Below are 16,531 nucleotides of genomic sequence, written 5' to 3' on the forward strand. Positions count from 1 at the left end.
GCACACTGATCTGGGTGGGGGCTGACTACTTCATTGTTTAGGATCAGCAGACAGTCTGCTGACACTGTAGAGCTAAGCCGCCCTGATCTGTTCTTCTCATGTAAGGTAGGTTGAGCCTCCTTTTGCCTCCCACCTTGCCTGATTCTGCAGCGGGGACCAGGGAGGAGGGATCCCGGCCGGCACAGCCTGTTTGCAGCGTGGCTCCCAGTGAGCATCCTGAAGGAGATTTCTCAGAACCTGAAATGCCAGGACCCGTCGTCTCGAACATGGGCTTTTCTGTGTGCCAGTCGCTGTACTGATCCCCTGTAGGCGTGGCCATATTTGTACAGAAAAGCTGTATGTATCATACAATGTGCCCATTGAAAGCTGACAGGTTTGTAGTCTGTTCTTAAGAGTCACACGTCCTTACCACGCTGTTCTTGAGAACTTTCATCACCCAAGAGAGAAATTTCCTGTTAGCTGTCATTCCCGATTTCTCCCCGGGTGCAGCCACTCCCCACAGTTCCAGGCAGTGCCCCCAGTGCCTTCCAGTTCTGTTTCCCTCCTATCTAAGTTATAATTAAATATCCTTGACCAGCCTCACCTGCACCCCTGTTCCTCCCACCGCTGGGTCGGTCAGATGTTTTGGGTTCCATACTGCTAAGAGCGTGTGGGGTTTGTCTTTCTGTGTCTCGAGTATTTCATTTAGGACTGCACTCTGTTGTTAGGGCGACAGAGTGAGCAGCGTTCCATGGTGCAGGTGCACATTTTCTGTAGCCCACCGGCGGCTGACGGACACTCAGGCGGATGCCTTGTGTTAGCTGTTGTGAGTCGTGCCGCAGTGAACACAGAAGTGCAGGTGTCTCCTTGATCTCAGTTCCCCAAACCACCCCTGTGAGTTCATGGTGTCCGCCATGCAGAGGTCCAGTGACTGATGTCACAGAGCGAATGGGAGAAGTAGTCGCTTCCATCGAGGCGGCTCCCAGGTTTCCCTTCCCTGTTTCTCTCCCAGTCTCTCTGTGTTGATGGGTGGTGATGCTACTCCTAAGGGTGGTGGAATTGTCCGACTCCTGATCTTAACCAAAAGGCAGTGATGTGACTGAAGTGTTTTAATTATTATCATTATAGGGAAATGGGCCCTAAAGGGCCCAGTGATTTCCCGTAGCAAATTGCTGGTCTGGCTGTTAGGTGATGTGTGAAGGCCTCTGGCTAATCCAGCAAGTTGTCACTTAGTATGCTTCAAATTCTTCTCCTTTTTTTTCCTTTTCTTTTTTTTGGGTAGATAGCATCTCATATAGCCCAGTGAGGTCACAGTGTGGCTGAGGCTGGCTTTCAATTCCCGGCATTCCTTGACTCTTTTCCAGGTGCTGGGGTTATAAGCATAAACAGCCACACCTGGCCTGATTCAGCGTCATAAATCTTGACCAGCTAGGTGCTTGGGAGGAGAAGGGCTGTACCATACTGTAGATGACGGTAGCACCTCCAGCTAGAAGCAGGATGGCTCTTTTCTAAATGTCCTCGGGTTTCTCCAGAAGCTTCCTGTCAGGAGGGTCTGGCTAGACAGACCCTAATGAGCCTCCATCCTCAGTGCCCTCAGAAGGTACCTCCATCTGGATAGGTCTCTAGAGGCCAGCCAGAGGGACTCTGAGTTACCCTGAATGCTGTTGGTTCTGGGAAGAGTAATTCCTATCCAGACTTGATAGAGAAATAGTGAACACAGAGGAGTCAAAGCAGGTCTTTATGGTGTCTTGATGGGCCTGTGGTGCTGGTCTGAGTGCCCTCAAGGTAGATTGGGCTCAGTCAATCTCTTCTCCCTCCCTCCCTTTCTCACCTTTTTTCTCCTTCCTTCCCTCTTGCTTGCTTATGTGGGTGCGTACGTGCTTGTGTGCGTGCGTGCATATGTGTGTGCGTGCGTGTGTGTGTGTGTGTGTGTGTGTGTGTGTGTGTGTGTGTGTGTGTGTAGGTGGGCCAGAGGACATCCTCAGGCAGTGGTTCTCAACTTTCCTAATACTGTGATCCTCATGTTGTGCTGACCCCCAACCATAAAATTATTTCGTTGCTACTTCATAACTGCACTTTTGCTGCTGTTAGGAATAGTGATGTAAATATCTGCTATGTGACCCCTATGAAAAAGTTGTTCCACTCCAGAGGGATCGAAACCCACAGGCTGAGAACCACTGTCCTAAGATACCATCCTCAGGGATGCTCTCTGCCTTGTTGGAGACAGGATCTATCATTGGTTAAGCACTCACCAATTAGGTTAGACTGGCTGCCAGCAAGCCCTGGAGATGAGCCTGTTTCTGCCTCCTCAGTGCTGGTATTACAAGCACACATCACCGTGCCCTGAATTTTCATGTGAGTTCTGGGGATCCAACTCAGGTCCTCAGGCTTGCTTGCTGTCTTTCCAGTCCCCTTGGCCCTTGATTTTTTTTTTTTTTTTTTTTTTTTTGAGACATCATCTTTTATAGTGCAGGCTAGCCTTGAACTTGGTAAGTAGCCAAGGCTGAGTGCTGGGATTTTAATTGTACACTACCAGGGCAGGCTCGTGTGTTAATATTTCAGTTCTGTGGTTGGGTTGGAGGTGCCCCCAGGGGATAAACACAGGAGAAGCACCCTGTGTCAAGACCCATGTCTAGATGTTGGTTGGCATGACTCAGATGTAGGTGCCAGAGGGCTTCTACCAAGAGCCCTGGTGCAGCTCAGTGTCCTGTGGGAACAAATGGCTGAGATGAGCCCCAGCAGGACCCAGATGCACTGTTGCAGAGCAGCTGGATGTGAGCTAGCAGCATATGTAAAACAGACTGCGGGGCTTGGCCTGGTAGAAAATTCATGGGGTGATTGTTGCCAGAACCTCTAATTTGGTCTTAAATTTTTTTAATGTAATGACTTTATTGTTTTCATTAAAATGATACACGACCCTTATAAAAACAAAGCAAAACAACATACCGCACGGAAAAGTACAAAGAAGAAAGCAATATATTGGTCCAAATCTTAGCTCCCAGAAGTAACCCATTTTAATCCTAAGGCAGCTTTCCATGTAACCTGTATGTACATTTTCAGACAGAATTGATGGCTAGAGAATTATATAAAAGGGTAATTCTTAAACAAGGTATTAACTCTTATGCATATAAGTTTCAAAATAAACATTGTCCTCTCACCTTTACTGGGTTTGACTGGAGGAAAGGTAAACCACCCTCTTGGTGGATGGCTGCTTCCGCTCAGTCTGTATGTAACGTGTATGGGAAGGGAAGGGGCAGACTGCATGCCAGTCCTGTACCCAGGAGGAGGAGGAGACCCCTTGCGCTGCCTCTAGGACACTGTGGGTCCCTTAGAGAAGTGGGATTGGACTGCAGAATTCAGTACAGAGGAAAGATGATCAGTGTTGATTCTAAGGGCTTCTGGGAGGTTAAAACTAGAGCCGTGTGAACGTTAAGGATGGCAGATGGCTTGACGTAGGCACCGAGGAATGGGATGAGCCCCGTGCTGGCTGAAGTTTGCTCGGGAACCGCCTGCTGCCATAGTATACATAGTGTACATAGAGTTAAATATCAGCTGGGTGGCTATATTTAGGTTATTTTCCAGCCTTGAGAGTCTGATAGGCTGATAGGACTTCCCGATAGCCACCTGTCCCAGGGAGGAGTTTCAGTCACCCAGTTCCCTCCTCCTGCTGTGTAGGACAAAGATGAGAACAGACAGAGCCATGTTGCATGCACAGGTGACCCAGGAGAGAGGCTTGAACGTTCTGTATTTTTAAAATTTGGACCCACTGTGTACACGCATTGAGCCCAAGGTGTAGGTGTTAAGAGTCTGTGAAACTAGTTCTTATTGGTGTCCGTGGTTATTTGCAAGATTATAGGGTAGGGCACATCTGACAGAGCTCCCGAGCCTGTGTGTGTCGTAGATGTCCTACAAAGGAGGGTCACATCTGCAGATTGTTCCTTGCGTGGTTGGAAATGGGTGTTTGGCTCGTCACACTGTGACTGATTGCTGGCTTTGTTCTGTCGTAGGGGAGCTATCCAGTTTGGGAAGATTTCATAAACAAAGCCGGAAAGCTGCAGTCCCAGCTGCGGTAAGTAGACACGTGTGTTGTACTAGAAGAGGCGACATCCTTCAGACAGGGAGGTGTGGGTCAGCACGCACATCTGGGTTACATTTAGAAATGTCACAGATAGAGCATGTAGTGGGCTCTGCTTAATCAGTATCAATTAATATTACCCTGCCCCTCCCCCATGTGTGAAATCTTACTCATTTCTGCTCCTTCGGAGTTGATTAGATAGAGTAATAACGGATACTGTTTATGTGGCACCCACTGTGTGCCAAGCATACGTGAACTTGTCAACAATCTCACCCCCACAAGGTTCAGTGCAGCTGAGGTTGACTGAAGAAGTCTAGGCACAGGTAAGAGCGTGTTCACAGAGATGTCACCAGTGACAGAATGGAGATTGCACACGAGCTTTCTGGTTCCGGAGTCCCAGGTTCTTCTCTGGATTTTCTTCCCGCAGACAGAGTTTAAATCTCAGTGTAGACTGGTACACAGATCCATTTACATGACGTTATCTAGAAAAGGCTATCTATAGAGATAAGGTCTTAGCAGTGGTCGGCTGGGCTAGGGTTTTAAAAGGAGACTGATGGGTCTTTATGAGATGGTGGGAATGTTTTCAAGTTGGAGTGTGGCTCCCTGCACAATTCTACGTTTACTAAAAGCCACGGAGATAAACCCTTAGACATTTAGAAGAAGTAAATTTTACGGTATGAAAGTTATGCCTAAGCCGGGCGGTGGCGGCACATGCCTTTAATCCCAGCACTGGGGAGACAGAGATGGGTGGATCTCTGTGAGTTCGAGGCCAGCCTGGTCTACAAAGTGAGTTCCAGGACGGGCTCCAAAGCTACACAGAGAAACCCTGTCTTGAAAAAAAAAAAAAAAAAAAAAAGTTATGCCTAGCTGGGTGGTGGTGGCATACACCTTTTAATCTCAGTACTCAGGAGGCAGAGACAGGCAGATCTCTGTGTGTAGCATGAATCTTAAAAGTTCTTATCAATAAAATCAAACCTGAGGCCAGTTATTGGAGTGAATGCTGAAAGATCAGAGAAGTAGAACAAGCCAGAGCTACCTCACCTCGACAGTTCCTCAGCTGATCCTGTTTCCTCAGACTGGATGCCTCTGAGTCCTCATCCAGAATGAATCTCAGCTGAACTGCTGCTGGAAAGCCTGAAAGCTTAACCAGCCAAATGCTTCTAGTTCCTGGTCTTCACACCTTATATACCTTTCTGCCATCAGCCATCACTCCCTGGGATTAAAGGCGTGAGTCACCATGCCTGGCTGTTTCCAATGTGGCCTTGAACTCACAGAGATCCAGAGGGATTTCTGCCTCTGGAATGCTAGCATTAAAGGCGTGTGCTACCACTGCCTATCCTCTATATTTAATATTGTGGCTTCCTGTTCTCTGACCCCAGATAGGTTTATTAGCGTGCACAATATTTTGGGGAACACAATACCACCACATCTGTGAGTTCCAGGACAACCAAGGCTACAGAGAGAAACCTAGTCTTGAAAAAACCAAAACCAAAACCAAAAAAGGCCCCAAAAAGCTGCTTAAACAGGATCTGCTGCGGATTTCCTCTAGGAACCCCGTATCGCCTAGTGTGCCTGTTCCGTTTTCACTTGCTGTAATAGATGGAATACCCACATGCTGCAGCTCCACCCCTTAAAGTCAGTGTGGGAAGAGATACCACTGTGCTTAGTGGGTGCTCCAAGAAGCATGGGACACTTGGAAATGACCATTTGGATAATCCTCACCTGTGAAGTTTGGGGGATGACTGGTTGGCCTGAGATGGATGAGAATGGAAGAGAGGACAGAGCAGTAGGTAGGGCTGTTCTAGGAAAGAGCCATATGGGTAATAGATGAGGGACATTCCTGAGTCTCTGCCAGTACATACCAGGGGCAACAGCGAGCTGTTGCCCCGGGGACTAGAGGCACACGGCTTCCCTGTGGTTCAGAACTGGGCAGGAGTGCATGCGTTTCCTGCAGCTTCCCTTGTGGGGGATCTCTGCAGCCTTGTATGTGACACCCCAAGTAGACGCTGGGCTCTGAATGTGTGCCTTCTCCAGTTTTCGGGTCCTTGACCATCTCCCTGCTTTCTGGCTTGCTGGGGCGTGTCTGGGTCTTCATCTGAGGTCCTCACTGCCTCCTCATGGAGCTTCCCTGGCCTTCTGGCCCTAGCTCATCCACTGCTCTTATTTCACATAGGTTAGTTAGTCTCCCTCTCTTGGAGGTCTCCTCCTGAACTAAAGCATTTAAATTTCCCCTTCATTTTTCTTGTCCACTCTTGGATGGTAGGGTGGGCCTTCAGTATAGGCCTGAAGAAAAAAAATTGTTCTCTTTCTCTTTTGCTGGTGAGGAGCTTGAAGTAATGAGCTCACCACCTGTCTTGACCATAGAAAGTAAACTGAAGGAAGACTTCTGCATACACACACACACACACACACACACACACACAACAACAACAACAACAACGGCCCCCTCTTTAGGTCTTCTGAGATCAGGGACATTTCTTTCTCAGTTTATCAGATTACTAGCATCTTCCTGAGAGTGAATTTTGTGCCCTGGAGAAAGGCTGCAGTCACCCCTGCAGAGGCAGCACATCTGTCCTGGGGTGTTTAAGCCGGATCACCCCTTTAGCTCTTGGTGGTTTTGTATTTATTCTGTGCTCACAGACCGGGCCAGAATGTCCTGCGATGACGTCAGAAAGCGCAGGGTGACTGCCATTACAAGCTCTTTAATTCCTTAGTATTGACCAGCGTCGTAATTTGCAGTGGGCTCCAGCGACTGTAATGGCCAAAGCTTTGCCTGCAGCTGGCTCATAAAATGTGGTTGATTGGCATTGAGTTGAAGGAGACTAAATCAAGCTGGCTTGTCAGATACACAGCGTAAGTCCGAATGAGCTATTTATACGTCTCAGGATGTTTGATAAAGATAACTTTCCAGTGTTTGCATTTGATGCCAACGCTTTAAAAATACGCTTTGAAGTGTGTGTGTGTGTGTGTGTCTGTGTGGGGGGGTGGGGGGGTGGGGGGGTGGGGAAGGGCTAGTGTTTAAAATTGAGCTTCTTTATTTCAAGACCGGGTTTCTCTGTGTAGCCTTGGCTGTCCTAGAACTCACTGTAGACCAGGCCATTACAGTCGCTGAGGCCCCACTACAGATTACGACGCTGGCCTCAAACTCACAGAGATCCGCCTGCCTCTGCCTCCCGAGTGCTGGGATTAAAGGCGTGCGCCACCACATCTGGCTTGAGCAGATATCTTCTTGATCTACTAGAAACTGTCAGGCTGCCTCATTTTGAAGTTTGGCCTTAAGGGACCGTATCCAGAGCCTTTCAGAAACCCTTTGTTCCAAAGGCTCTGTTGTTACCTTTAAGATAGACCATTCCCTTTTCTGCCTTCTGAACTCTGTTTTCTAGAACTTATTCTTCTTTTAGTTGACTGCCTTCTTGGGAAGGCTCAGTAGAGACTCGAGTCATGTAACAAACACGTGAAGATAGCATCAGTCTTTGAGTTTGGTTTTAAGTCCTTGCATGATGGGGGCGAGGCTTGTTGGTTTGTCCCAGAGCAGCCTGGGATGCTGGTCATTCCTGAGTTCATGGTGGTGTAGGCCAGAGTGCTAGGAACCAGCAGGCCACAAAGTGCCCGGTGCATCCATCTGGTAGCGCTTAAGGTAGCGCTTAGCATTCAAAAATTCTTAGGCTATGAAATGAGTCTGAATTCTTCCTGTTGTTACTTTTAGGACTTCAAAAGATGCAGTTGAGAGAGCATCCTGAGGCTTAGCATAACAAAAACAAATGGAACCAAAACACAGTATCTTAGTCTCATGATAGTTGGGATTTAGGGAGGAAAGCAGCATGTAGTTTGCTAGCACCCTGTGAGCTCAACCCACTGGTTGAGCTGTGCCTTGAGTTACAATGCTGGGGCATCAGGTGCTCTGGTGTGCTAAATGTCTCTAAAATGTCTTTCGACGTGTGGCCTCAGTTTTCCTTTTCGGCAATGAATTGTTGAACTTTCTGCTCTCCAGGATTTGGTTCCATGCCAGCTCATGTATGTATATATTGTTTTCCTATACTAAAGCAGATAGCACCTGTGTTGTCTATACTTTTAAGGATACTTTCTTCTTCTTTGGGGTAGAAATACCTCCGTTTTCTTTCTTTGCAAAATTTTTCTTGGTAGTTTACACAGTGAGGCCATTATCGGGGTTGAGTGCTAAGGGAAAAAAAAAACCCAGTAACACACCATCGACTGCTGGATTGTTTCTCTGGAAGGTTCTGTTCACTCTGTAGCAGAGGTTTTAGCCCCAAGAGCTGTGACGAATTTGCCAGTGTGAGACATCCCTCATGCTTTTGTTATCTGTTTGCATTTTAGGACAACAGTAGTAGCAGCAGCTGCCTTCCTGGACGCCTTTCAGAAAGTGGCTGACATGGCCACCAACACACGTGGTGAGCAGATGGAAGGCTGCCTTCCAGCACTGACTGAATCCAGCGCGTGGGCTCTCCCCCTGGGCGGCTTCTCGAGAAGATACGGCTTGAGTTATCAGCGCTTGGCTGACTCACCGTTTTTTCGTGTATTTTTAACTCCGTGGGGTAGCAGCACATACTAGCAGTTGTAACTGGTTCTCCAGATAGTGGAGCACACGTGATCGATCACTAGGCAGGGGGAAGGGAGGGAGCCGCTGTTCCTACACGAGGTGGCCTGTGGTGGGGGTGGCTGCTCGAGGGATGTACTCGGTGTAGAGCCCAAGCCACGCCTCTGGTTGTGCTGTTTCCTCTCCAGCACAGGCTACCCCGTGCCCCTCCTGGTTCCCTTGTGGAATGGGAAGTCCTGGAGATGCTTGCATGGCTCCTGTCTTAAGTTCTCAACAAACACGGAATCCTTTTATAATCGGCACAGCATCCCACGTGCCACATCCATCTCCACGCCCCCAGTGTTAGACTGAGGACCCCATGAACGAGACACTGACCTAGTCCTAATGGTACCCCGCAAGACAATGTCCGGAGCCTAATTGAGAGTTAATACGCGTTTATGAAAGCAGTGATCAAAAGAGGTCATCTTTTGGAAAGATTTAATGGTTTCAGAGAATACCAGGGATGTTCGTAACGTGTGAGAGGCACCGGGAGAAGGTGGATACTCTCGGGCCGATCTTTGCAAGGGTCCCCCCTCCACCTCCCGTACCCACGCAGCCATTCTCCTCTGCCCCTTCCTTGCCTGGTGGTTCTGGGCTCCCTTGTGGCATGCATAGCTGTGTGCCTCCTCACTCATTGTCACTGTGACGTTGGGAACCTTGGGTGTTGAGAACAGTGTAGGGGATTGTTCCCAGCACTTCGAGTGGTCCATAGCCGTTGACCATAGGCTTTTAATTATTCAAATAGATTGAAACTCGAAACCCTTTAATTGCAGTACTGTCATGAGACCACGAGGATCAATATGTTTCCCCCCTGTCCCCAATGAGCATACAGTTTGAGTAGGGAGACTGAGATGTATAAATGAAGATGCCACTGCAGAAATAGTATGTGTGGTACGGTCATAGCCGAAGCACAGAGCACCAGGGGAATATGGGAAAGTGAGCAATTAACCCAGCTCGGGGAATCAGGGACATTCCCCCAGGGGAGGTATTATTTCTCCTCCTTTCTGAGATGCCAGCAATATTGCAAAAAAGTTCCCCCAGAAATGTGACAATGACATCAGCACTGAGCTTCCTTAGTCTGGTTTGTCTGTGAGGTGGGGCTCTTAACCTGTATAAATTTTAAATTCCTTCCTAATTATTACCTAACTTATATGTACCTCTTGTAAAAACTTGGGGAACTGCTGCTCAAAAGAACTTAACATTCAAGCCAGTGTTTGCCACTGCGGAATGTGACCATCCATCCCCGGTGTATCTCCTCCTCACCTCAGCCATGTCTGTCATTGTGAAAGCGTTCTGTAGTTGTCGGTCACATATATTATTTTGTGTGCGTGCTGTGGGGATGTGTGTGCAGGTCAGAAGACAGCTTGCAGGAGCTGGTTCTCTCTTTCTGGCCAGTGAGTTCAGGGATCAGACTCACATCTTCAGTCTCGGCAGCAAGTGTTGTTCCCTGCTGAGAGCCCTCTTCTTTTTTTTTTTGAGACATGGTCTTAATGTAGCCAAGGTTGCCCTTGAACCCATTATGTAGCTGAGGATAATCTTGAACTCCTGATCCTCCTGCTTCTATCTCCCAAGTGCTGGCATTACTGGAGTGAGCCATCATGCCCAGCATGGCATTGGATTTCTGAGGCTCTAGGATTCAGAGTCTGTTTCTAGATTTTGCTGTTAAATTACTGCATGGATCATAAAGGAGCAACTGGAAAGGTGACCCCGATTGATGTGTGTGTGCATTGGCGTGCGTGCGTGCGTGCGTGCGTGCGTGCGTGCGTGCGTGCATGCATGCAGATATATATGTGGAAGCCAGAGGTTGATGCTGGGCATCTTCCTTCATTGCTCTCCATGTTATTTATGTGTGTGAATGGGATGTAGCTACATACTCATGTATAAAGGTGTGCATGTGGGTGTACAGGCACGTGGAGGTCAGAGGTTGATGCTGGGTGTCTTCGTCGCTCCTTTCCATCTTATATTTTGAGGGTCTCTCACTGAACCTGGGTCTCATCATTTCCACCTGACTTTCTGGCCCATGGGCTTCGGGGATCTGCCTGTCTCTCTCTGCCTGTGCTCCGGCTCTGGGGTTCCAGAGGCCTGCCATTGCACTCAGCTTCTCTGTGGCTGCTGGGGATCCAGATTCAGGTCCTCATGGCTGTGCAGCAGCACTCACTGCCTGAGTCATCTCTCAAGCTGAGTGTCCTATTGATGGTGTCTGCATCACCAAGGAAAGACTGAATCTGTAGAAGCTTGTCTGCACGTGGGCTTCAGGGTGGTTCGCTGCTATTTATCCTGCTGAAAGAGTATCCTCATCCTTTTTTTTTTTTTTTTAAACCTCTCTAGTTGGTAAAAGAATTACTACTGCCCCCCCTCCTCTTTCCCTCTCTGCCCCCCTTCTCTTCCTTCCTCCTCCCTGTGTCTTCCCCTTCTTCCCTCTTTCCCTCTTTAGCTTTTCGAGGTGCAGAATCTGTGCCGTCTCCCGCCCCCATCCCGTGCAGTGGCACATCACATCGTCTTATTCCTGTCTAAGTGTCACTTGGTACCGTTAGCCCATCTTCCTTCCCCGCTACCCTCCCCAGCCTCGGGTAACCACCGCTCTGTGTGCAGTTTCTCCAGGACCAACGGTTTAGATTCCACAGGAGTAAGGTCACGTGACACTTCTGCTCCTGATGATTCCACTCACATGGCGATTTCCAGTTCCATCCGGATTGTGGTCAAAACCAGAGTTTCCTTTTTCACCGTCGATAAGGGCTCCGTTGAATATCTGTGTTTTCTTTATTCTTCTGTTGATGGGCTCCATTTCTTGCCGGTTGAGAACAGTATTGCTATAAACAGAGCTGCGGATGTGTCTTCCACATGCCGTTTCCTTCCCTTTAAATAACATCACTCAGAAGCTGCCCTGCTGGATCATATGCTAGTTCTATTTTTAAATTTTGGGGAACCTCTGTGGTCCTCCAAGTGACTGTACTAATTGATGTTTCTACAACAGTATATAGAGAGGAGTTCCCTTTCCCCACATTTCTGTCAGCACTTGTCCATCCGTCCATCCTTCCTTTCCCTTTTTCTTTTTTCTTTCTCCTTTTTTTTTTTGAGATAGATTTTCTCTGTGTAGCCCTGACTGTTCTGGAATTCTCACTGTAGACCAGGCTGGCCTTGAACTCAGAGATCCACCTGTCTCTGCCTCCTGAGTGTTGGGATTAAAGGTGTGCACCAGCACCGCCCGGCCCAGTTCTTTGAATTTTCAGTAGTGGCCATTCCATTGAGCTGAGCCATGATGGCTCCTTGTTATGCTTTGCATTTCCCTGGAAATTATCTGTGTGCTTCTCACACACCTGTGGCCATTTACAGCTTGTCTTTGAAGTTAATCATAAAAACACATTTCTATTGGGCCAGTGTCCAAAATTTCAAGATGATTTTAACTAGGTTTCTGATTCAAGAGTACTAAACATTTGATGTTATTTCCCAAAGGAGACAGCTTGGAAAGATTTTTGTCATTTTCACAAAATCTTTAGCTTGAGTTATTAACAAAATTGATTTAAGATTTTTTTTTACAACTAGTTACTGTGAGGCTAAATCAGTCTATTTGTAATACACTTTCTTATCTTTTATAAAATATTGAAATCTGAACTATTTTGATCCTCGTTTTCTAAATAAAATCATATAACTTGACTATTTTCAGGTATATATTGACTAATAATGAAACAATAATGGAATTTGAGTTTAGTATTACTAGGCACAAATCTGTATGTTTAGTTTATACTCTGGAATTAACATGTCATACATGTTAAATATGGGAACATACTCTCTCTGGATTCAATGGCCATTAAAAAAAATCAGTTTGTAGGCATTAACTATCCATAGCATTTCAGATTTTCTGGCTGTCACTGGAGTTGAGAAATCTTTGGTGGGTTTGCCTGTGTCTGGGTCAGTTACTTAAAACCTAAGGAAAGAAAAGTAAAAGAAGTGAATGAAGAGACAGAGGACCGTGTGTTGTGAGAGCATCTTTACACATGTAAGCTCTGATCGGGGGCCTACGGCATGCAGCCTCTGAGCACTGGCCCTTTGTGACCATGACATTGTTTGGTTAGGTCAGCAGGGCCTTTGAAGAGCACAGTGCTGGCTGACTTTCAGTTCTGCGTGTTTTTGTTTGCCTCTGTAATTACTTTTAAATCTTTGAAAACCCATCTTGGGGGATGTGCAGATGGTAATATGCCAAGCCCATTCATTTGAGTTCAAGGTTTTCAAAAGGAAAAAAATGGGTTCCAGGTAGACTAGATTATGTTTAAAAATGAGAGTGCCTTTAATATTGAAAATCATGATTACTAAATTCTTCCAACTATGTCCCGTGTTCTGAGTGGTTTACATGTGGAATTGTCCCTTTGTTGTTATTGGGGATTCTTTCTAAAGCCCACATTGGATGTGTGGTGTGTATGTTTTCTCATATACATACATACATACATACGTGTGATAAGGCACAGTGAGATTAACATCTAACAATGAGAACAATTACAATAATGATACTCTAATAAAAGCTATCTAAAACTTGGGAATTGTTTATTTCTAGAACTTTCCGTATAATGTTTTTGGATCATGGTTGACTGGATAAGAAGTAAAACTGGATAAGAGGCCCCAGTGTGTTGCCTTTTTGTTCTCACAACACTCTGTGTGGTAGATATTATGGGATGGAGGAAAGACAGGGAGGGTACAGACACTGACACCGGTCATGTGGCCAGTGAACTGGAGCCCCTCCCGGAGCCTGGGCCTGAACCAGTAAGTTAGGATTCCTTATGTAAGGAACTTCTGGCCTTCGCGTTTGCTTCTATTTGGTTTTAAAGTGACTTCATCCCCAAGGCATTAGCAACCCCAATCCCTACAAAAACAAGTAGCACCCTGGTTGGGAGCTGGTATGTCTGGGTTGGATTCCTGGCAGTTCTAGCTGTGTGACCCTAAGTTTTAATTTCCTCACGGTAACAAGAACGGAGGGGGACGGGGCATGCCAAGATAGGACCAGCGAACCTTCTTTTGTAATCCATGATTTTACATGCTGCATATGTCTTGCTACGTTGGTTAAGTCTGGATGAAGTTGGATGGTGTGAATTTCCTTTTCTAATTGATCTTACAACTTGTGCTTTCGCTCAGGCGAGAAAGGAGTAAAGGAAGCCGTACTAACGAGAAGGAAATGGGGGACTAGAGCCAGAAAAGTGGGTGCCAGGGATGGGCGTCTGGGCTGGCTTGAGTTGTGTGAGGTGGGGATAGGTGAAGCTCGACCAAGTGTGTGCTTTAATTAGTGAGCCTGGACCTCCAAGGCAGGTGAGGAAAATCTTCGTGGCTTGGGTTTGGTAGCAAGCTTGCTCCTCTAGAAAGTGTCCTGTGGCTTCAGTGCATGGTGCATATTTTTAGGATGTTTTTTGCTAACTGCCACCCTCTGCACTTTATGGGCGTGAATCGTTATCACTGAAGATGTTTGTGTTCAGCTGAGGTCTTCAGGGCTGTGGCGGGACCGTCTGATGGGACTCTGGAATCTGTTTAAAGCCTCCCAGGAGACTTCGCTTCCTGGTGAGATTCATTTATGGGGTCACGTGAGGCCTCTTACCATCTGCCCACAGCCATTCCCTGGCATCTCCACCCACAGAGAACAGCTCCCTCTTCCTAGACCGTCATGACCTTTGGCCCCTCTGCCTGTGCCTGTGCATTCTTCCAGGCTTCCCTGGGCCTCTGTGTCTGCTGAGGGCCTGCTGGTCTTCTTGAGTCATATGAGTCCTACGGCCTTGGAACCCTTCATCTCTCAGTCAGTACCACTGAGGGCCTCAAGGGCACGTGTTGCTATTGGAGGCTTGCTGTCACCATTGCCTCCAGCTTGTAGACCTGTGTCGTCCTCCTTTTGGGGGAGCCCAGAGTCCCCAATGATCATTTATGAGCTGCTGACAGGGTTGAACAAATGAGTGACTGTACACAACAGCTCGCCTGTTGTGAATATGTGTTGCTATGACTGGTTAATAAAGAGGCTGCTCTGGCCTATGGCGAGTCAGGTTATAGACAGGCAGGAAATCCAAAAGAACGAGATAGGAAGAAGAAAGGAGAGGTGGGAGAGATGCCAGCCCGCCGCCTAAGGAGCAGTGTGCCAGCAGACTGGTAAAGCCACGGCCACATGGCAACATATAGATGAATAGAAATGGGTTGAGTTAAGTTATAATAGCTAGCTAGCAAGAAGCCTGACGCTTCTTAGTTGGTAACTAATATAAGCCTCTGTGTGTTCACTTGGGACCAATTGGCTTCAGGGATGCGCGGGTGGGAAAGATTCGGCCTGACTGCAGGGCCGGGCAGGACCGGAGAAACTTCCGACAACACTCGACCACCCATGGGCCTTGATGGATCTTGATGAGGAGCCAGCTGGGATGGACATCTGGACAGAGTGCACTGGAGAGTTCAGAATTTGAATTTTGGTGACCCCTCTCTGAGGGTTCCCGTGTGTCTTCACATTTCACTGTGGCTGGAAGTCCCTTGCCCCCAGGAGGAGATAGATCATGGTTCAGGGAAAGGTGGCCACCTGCACTTGGCTGGTTGGGGGAGGGAGGGAATCTTCCCTTGCTGGGCAGATGGTGCCAGGAAATTTCCAAGCTCCAGCCAGGCTGTTCTTGTTTGCTCCAGAGTTTTACTTTAACCAGATTGTTTGAGTGACATTTCAGTAGCCTTTAACTTCTGGATTGACGTTAGCGTTCGATTCTAGAACGTTCTTTTATGTAATTAGCCATTTGACTACACTACCTACAAAGCACGTCAGCCTCACACTGAATTTTTTAAATTTTTGAGACAGGGTTTCTCTGTGTAGTTTTTGGTGCCTGTTCTAGATCTTGCTCTGCAGACCAGGCTGGCCTTGAACTCACAGAATTCAAGCCTGGCTCTATCTCCTGAGTGCTGGGATTAAAGGTGTGCACCACCACCGCCTGGCAAAATTTTTTTAAATTAAAAAATAAAAAGGTCTTTCTTGCAGGCCCAGAGCTGAATTAAAACAAACAAACAACAAAATAAGAGGCTACCTTAAAGGAATATGATTAAACACAAAAGGTTTAAAACTGCCTTCTGTCAACCTGTGTGTCAACCTGTGGCCATTGTTGGGAGCTGCCTTTGTTCTTTTAGGCCACGTCTGTGTCCTTAGTTATTTTCAGTTTCTCATGAGTATTTGAGAAACAGGTTCAATTGTAATTTCTCTTTAGGAGCCAAACTTAGCAAGACCTCAAACTCACAGTTGGCACATTGATTTTTCTAATGATCATATTTCAGCCAGGGATTAAGATGTAACGTGAAAATTCAGGAAGGAGGGATTTAATGTGAAACACCTCTGAAGCTGAGGAAAGACAGTGGTTTGTTTTCCTGCAGTCTTTAATGTGGCTGTGGTGGTCGCTGGAACTCTGGTGGGACATCATGGGTGTCTAGGGAAGGATTGTTGATTTGCTGAAACGTTTATGATGTGAGGCACTTCACAGTTTGCTCACAGAGGGATGGGTCAGTCTCTAATGAGGGAGGGGAAAGGTGTGTGTGTGTATGTGGTGTGTGTGTATGTGGTCTGCGTATGTGGTGTGTGTGTATGTGGTATGTGTGTGGTGTGTGTGTATGTGGTGTGTATGTGGGGTATGTATGGTGGGTGTGTATGGTGTGTGTATATGTGGTGTGTGTGTGTGTGTGTGTGTGTGTGTATATAGGAACACTAGATCGAAGATGTTTTGGAAAACACCATTGAGTTCACTTTGCTGTTTTAAACTTGACCTCAATTTTGCTTCGCATGAGTTACACTCAGGAAACCTTGAGCATGCTTTGCTCTTGGGTAGTTTTGCTTTGAAATGTTTCATTGCTATATTGTATGTGGGTGTGAGGCGGAAAAACAAAGCTATAAAAAAAAT

General features: G+C 47.0%; 1 protein-coding gene across 5 annotated transcripts in view; it reads left to right on the forward strand.

The window, feature by feature from the left end:
• Mtss1 (MTSS I-BAR domain containing 1) overlaps window positions 1-16,531 on the forward strand; it is a 154,093-nt gene that overhangs the window by 19,187 nt on the left and 118,375 nt on the right. For all 5 annotated transcript variants that reach the window (XM_059247116.1, XM_059247117.1, XM_059247111.1 and 2 more), the window contains exons 2-3: window positions 3,987-4,048; window positions 8,390-8,463. In XM_059247116.1, the coding sequence (XP_059103099.1) occupies window positions 3,987-4,048; window positions 8,390-8,463 (136 nt within the window). The remainder of the gene's footprint in view (window positions 1-3,986; window positions 4,049-8,389; window positions 8,464-16,531) is intronic.

This window comes from Peromyscus eremicus, chromosome 20, assembly GCF_949786415.1.
Source record: "Peromyscus eremicus chromosome 20, PerEre_H2_v1, whole genome shotgun sequence".
NCBI classification, from domain to species: Eukaryota; Metazoa; Chordata; class Mammalia; order Rodentia; family Cricetidae; genus Peromyscus; species Peromyscus eremicus.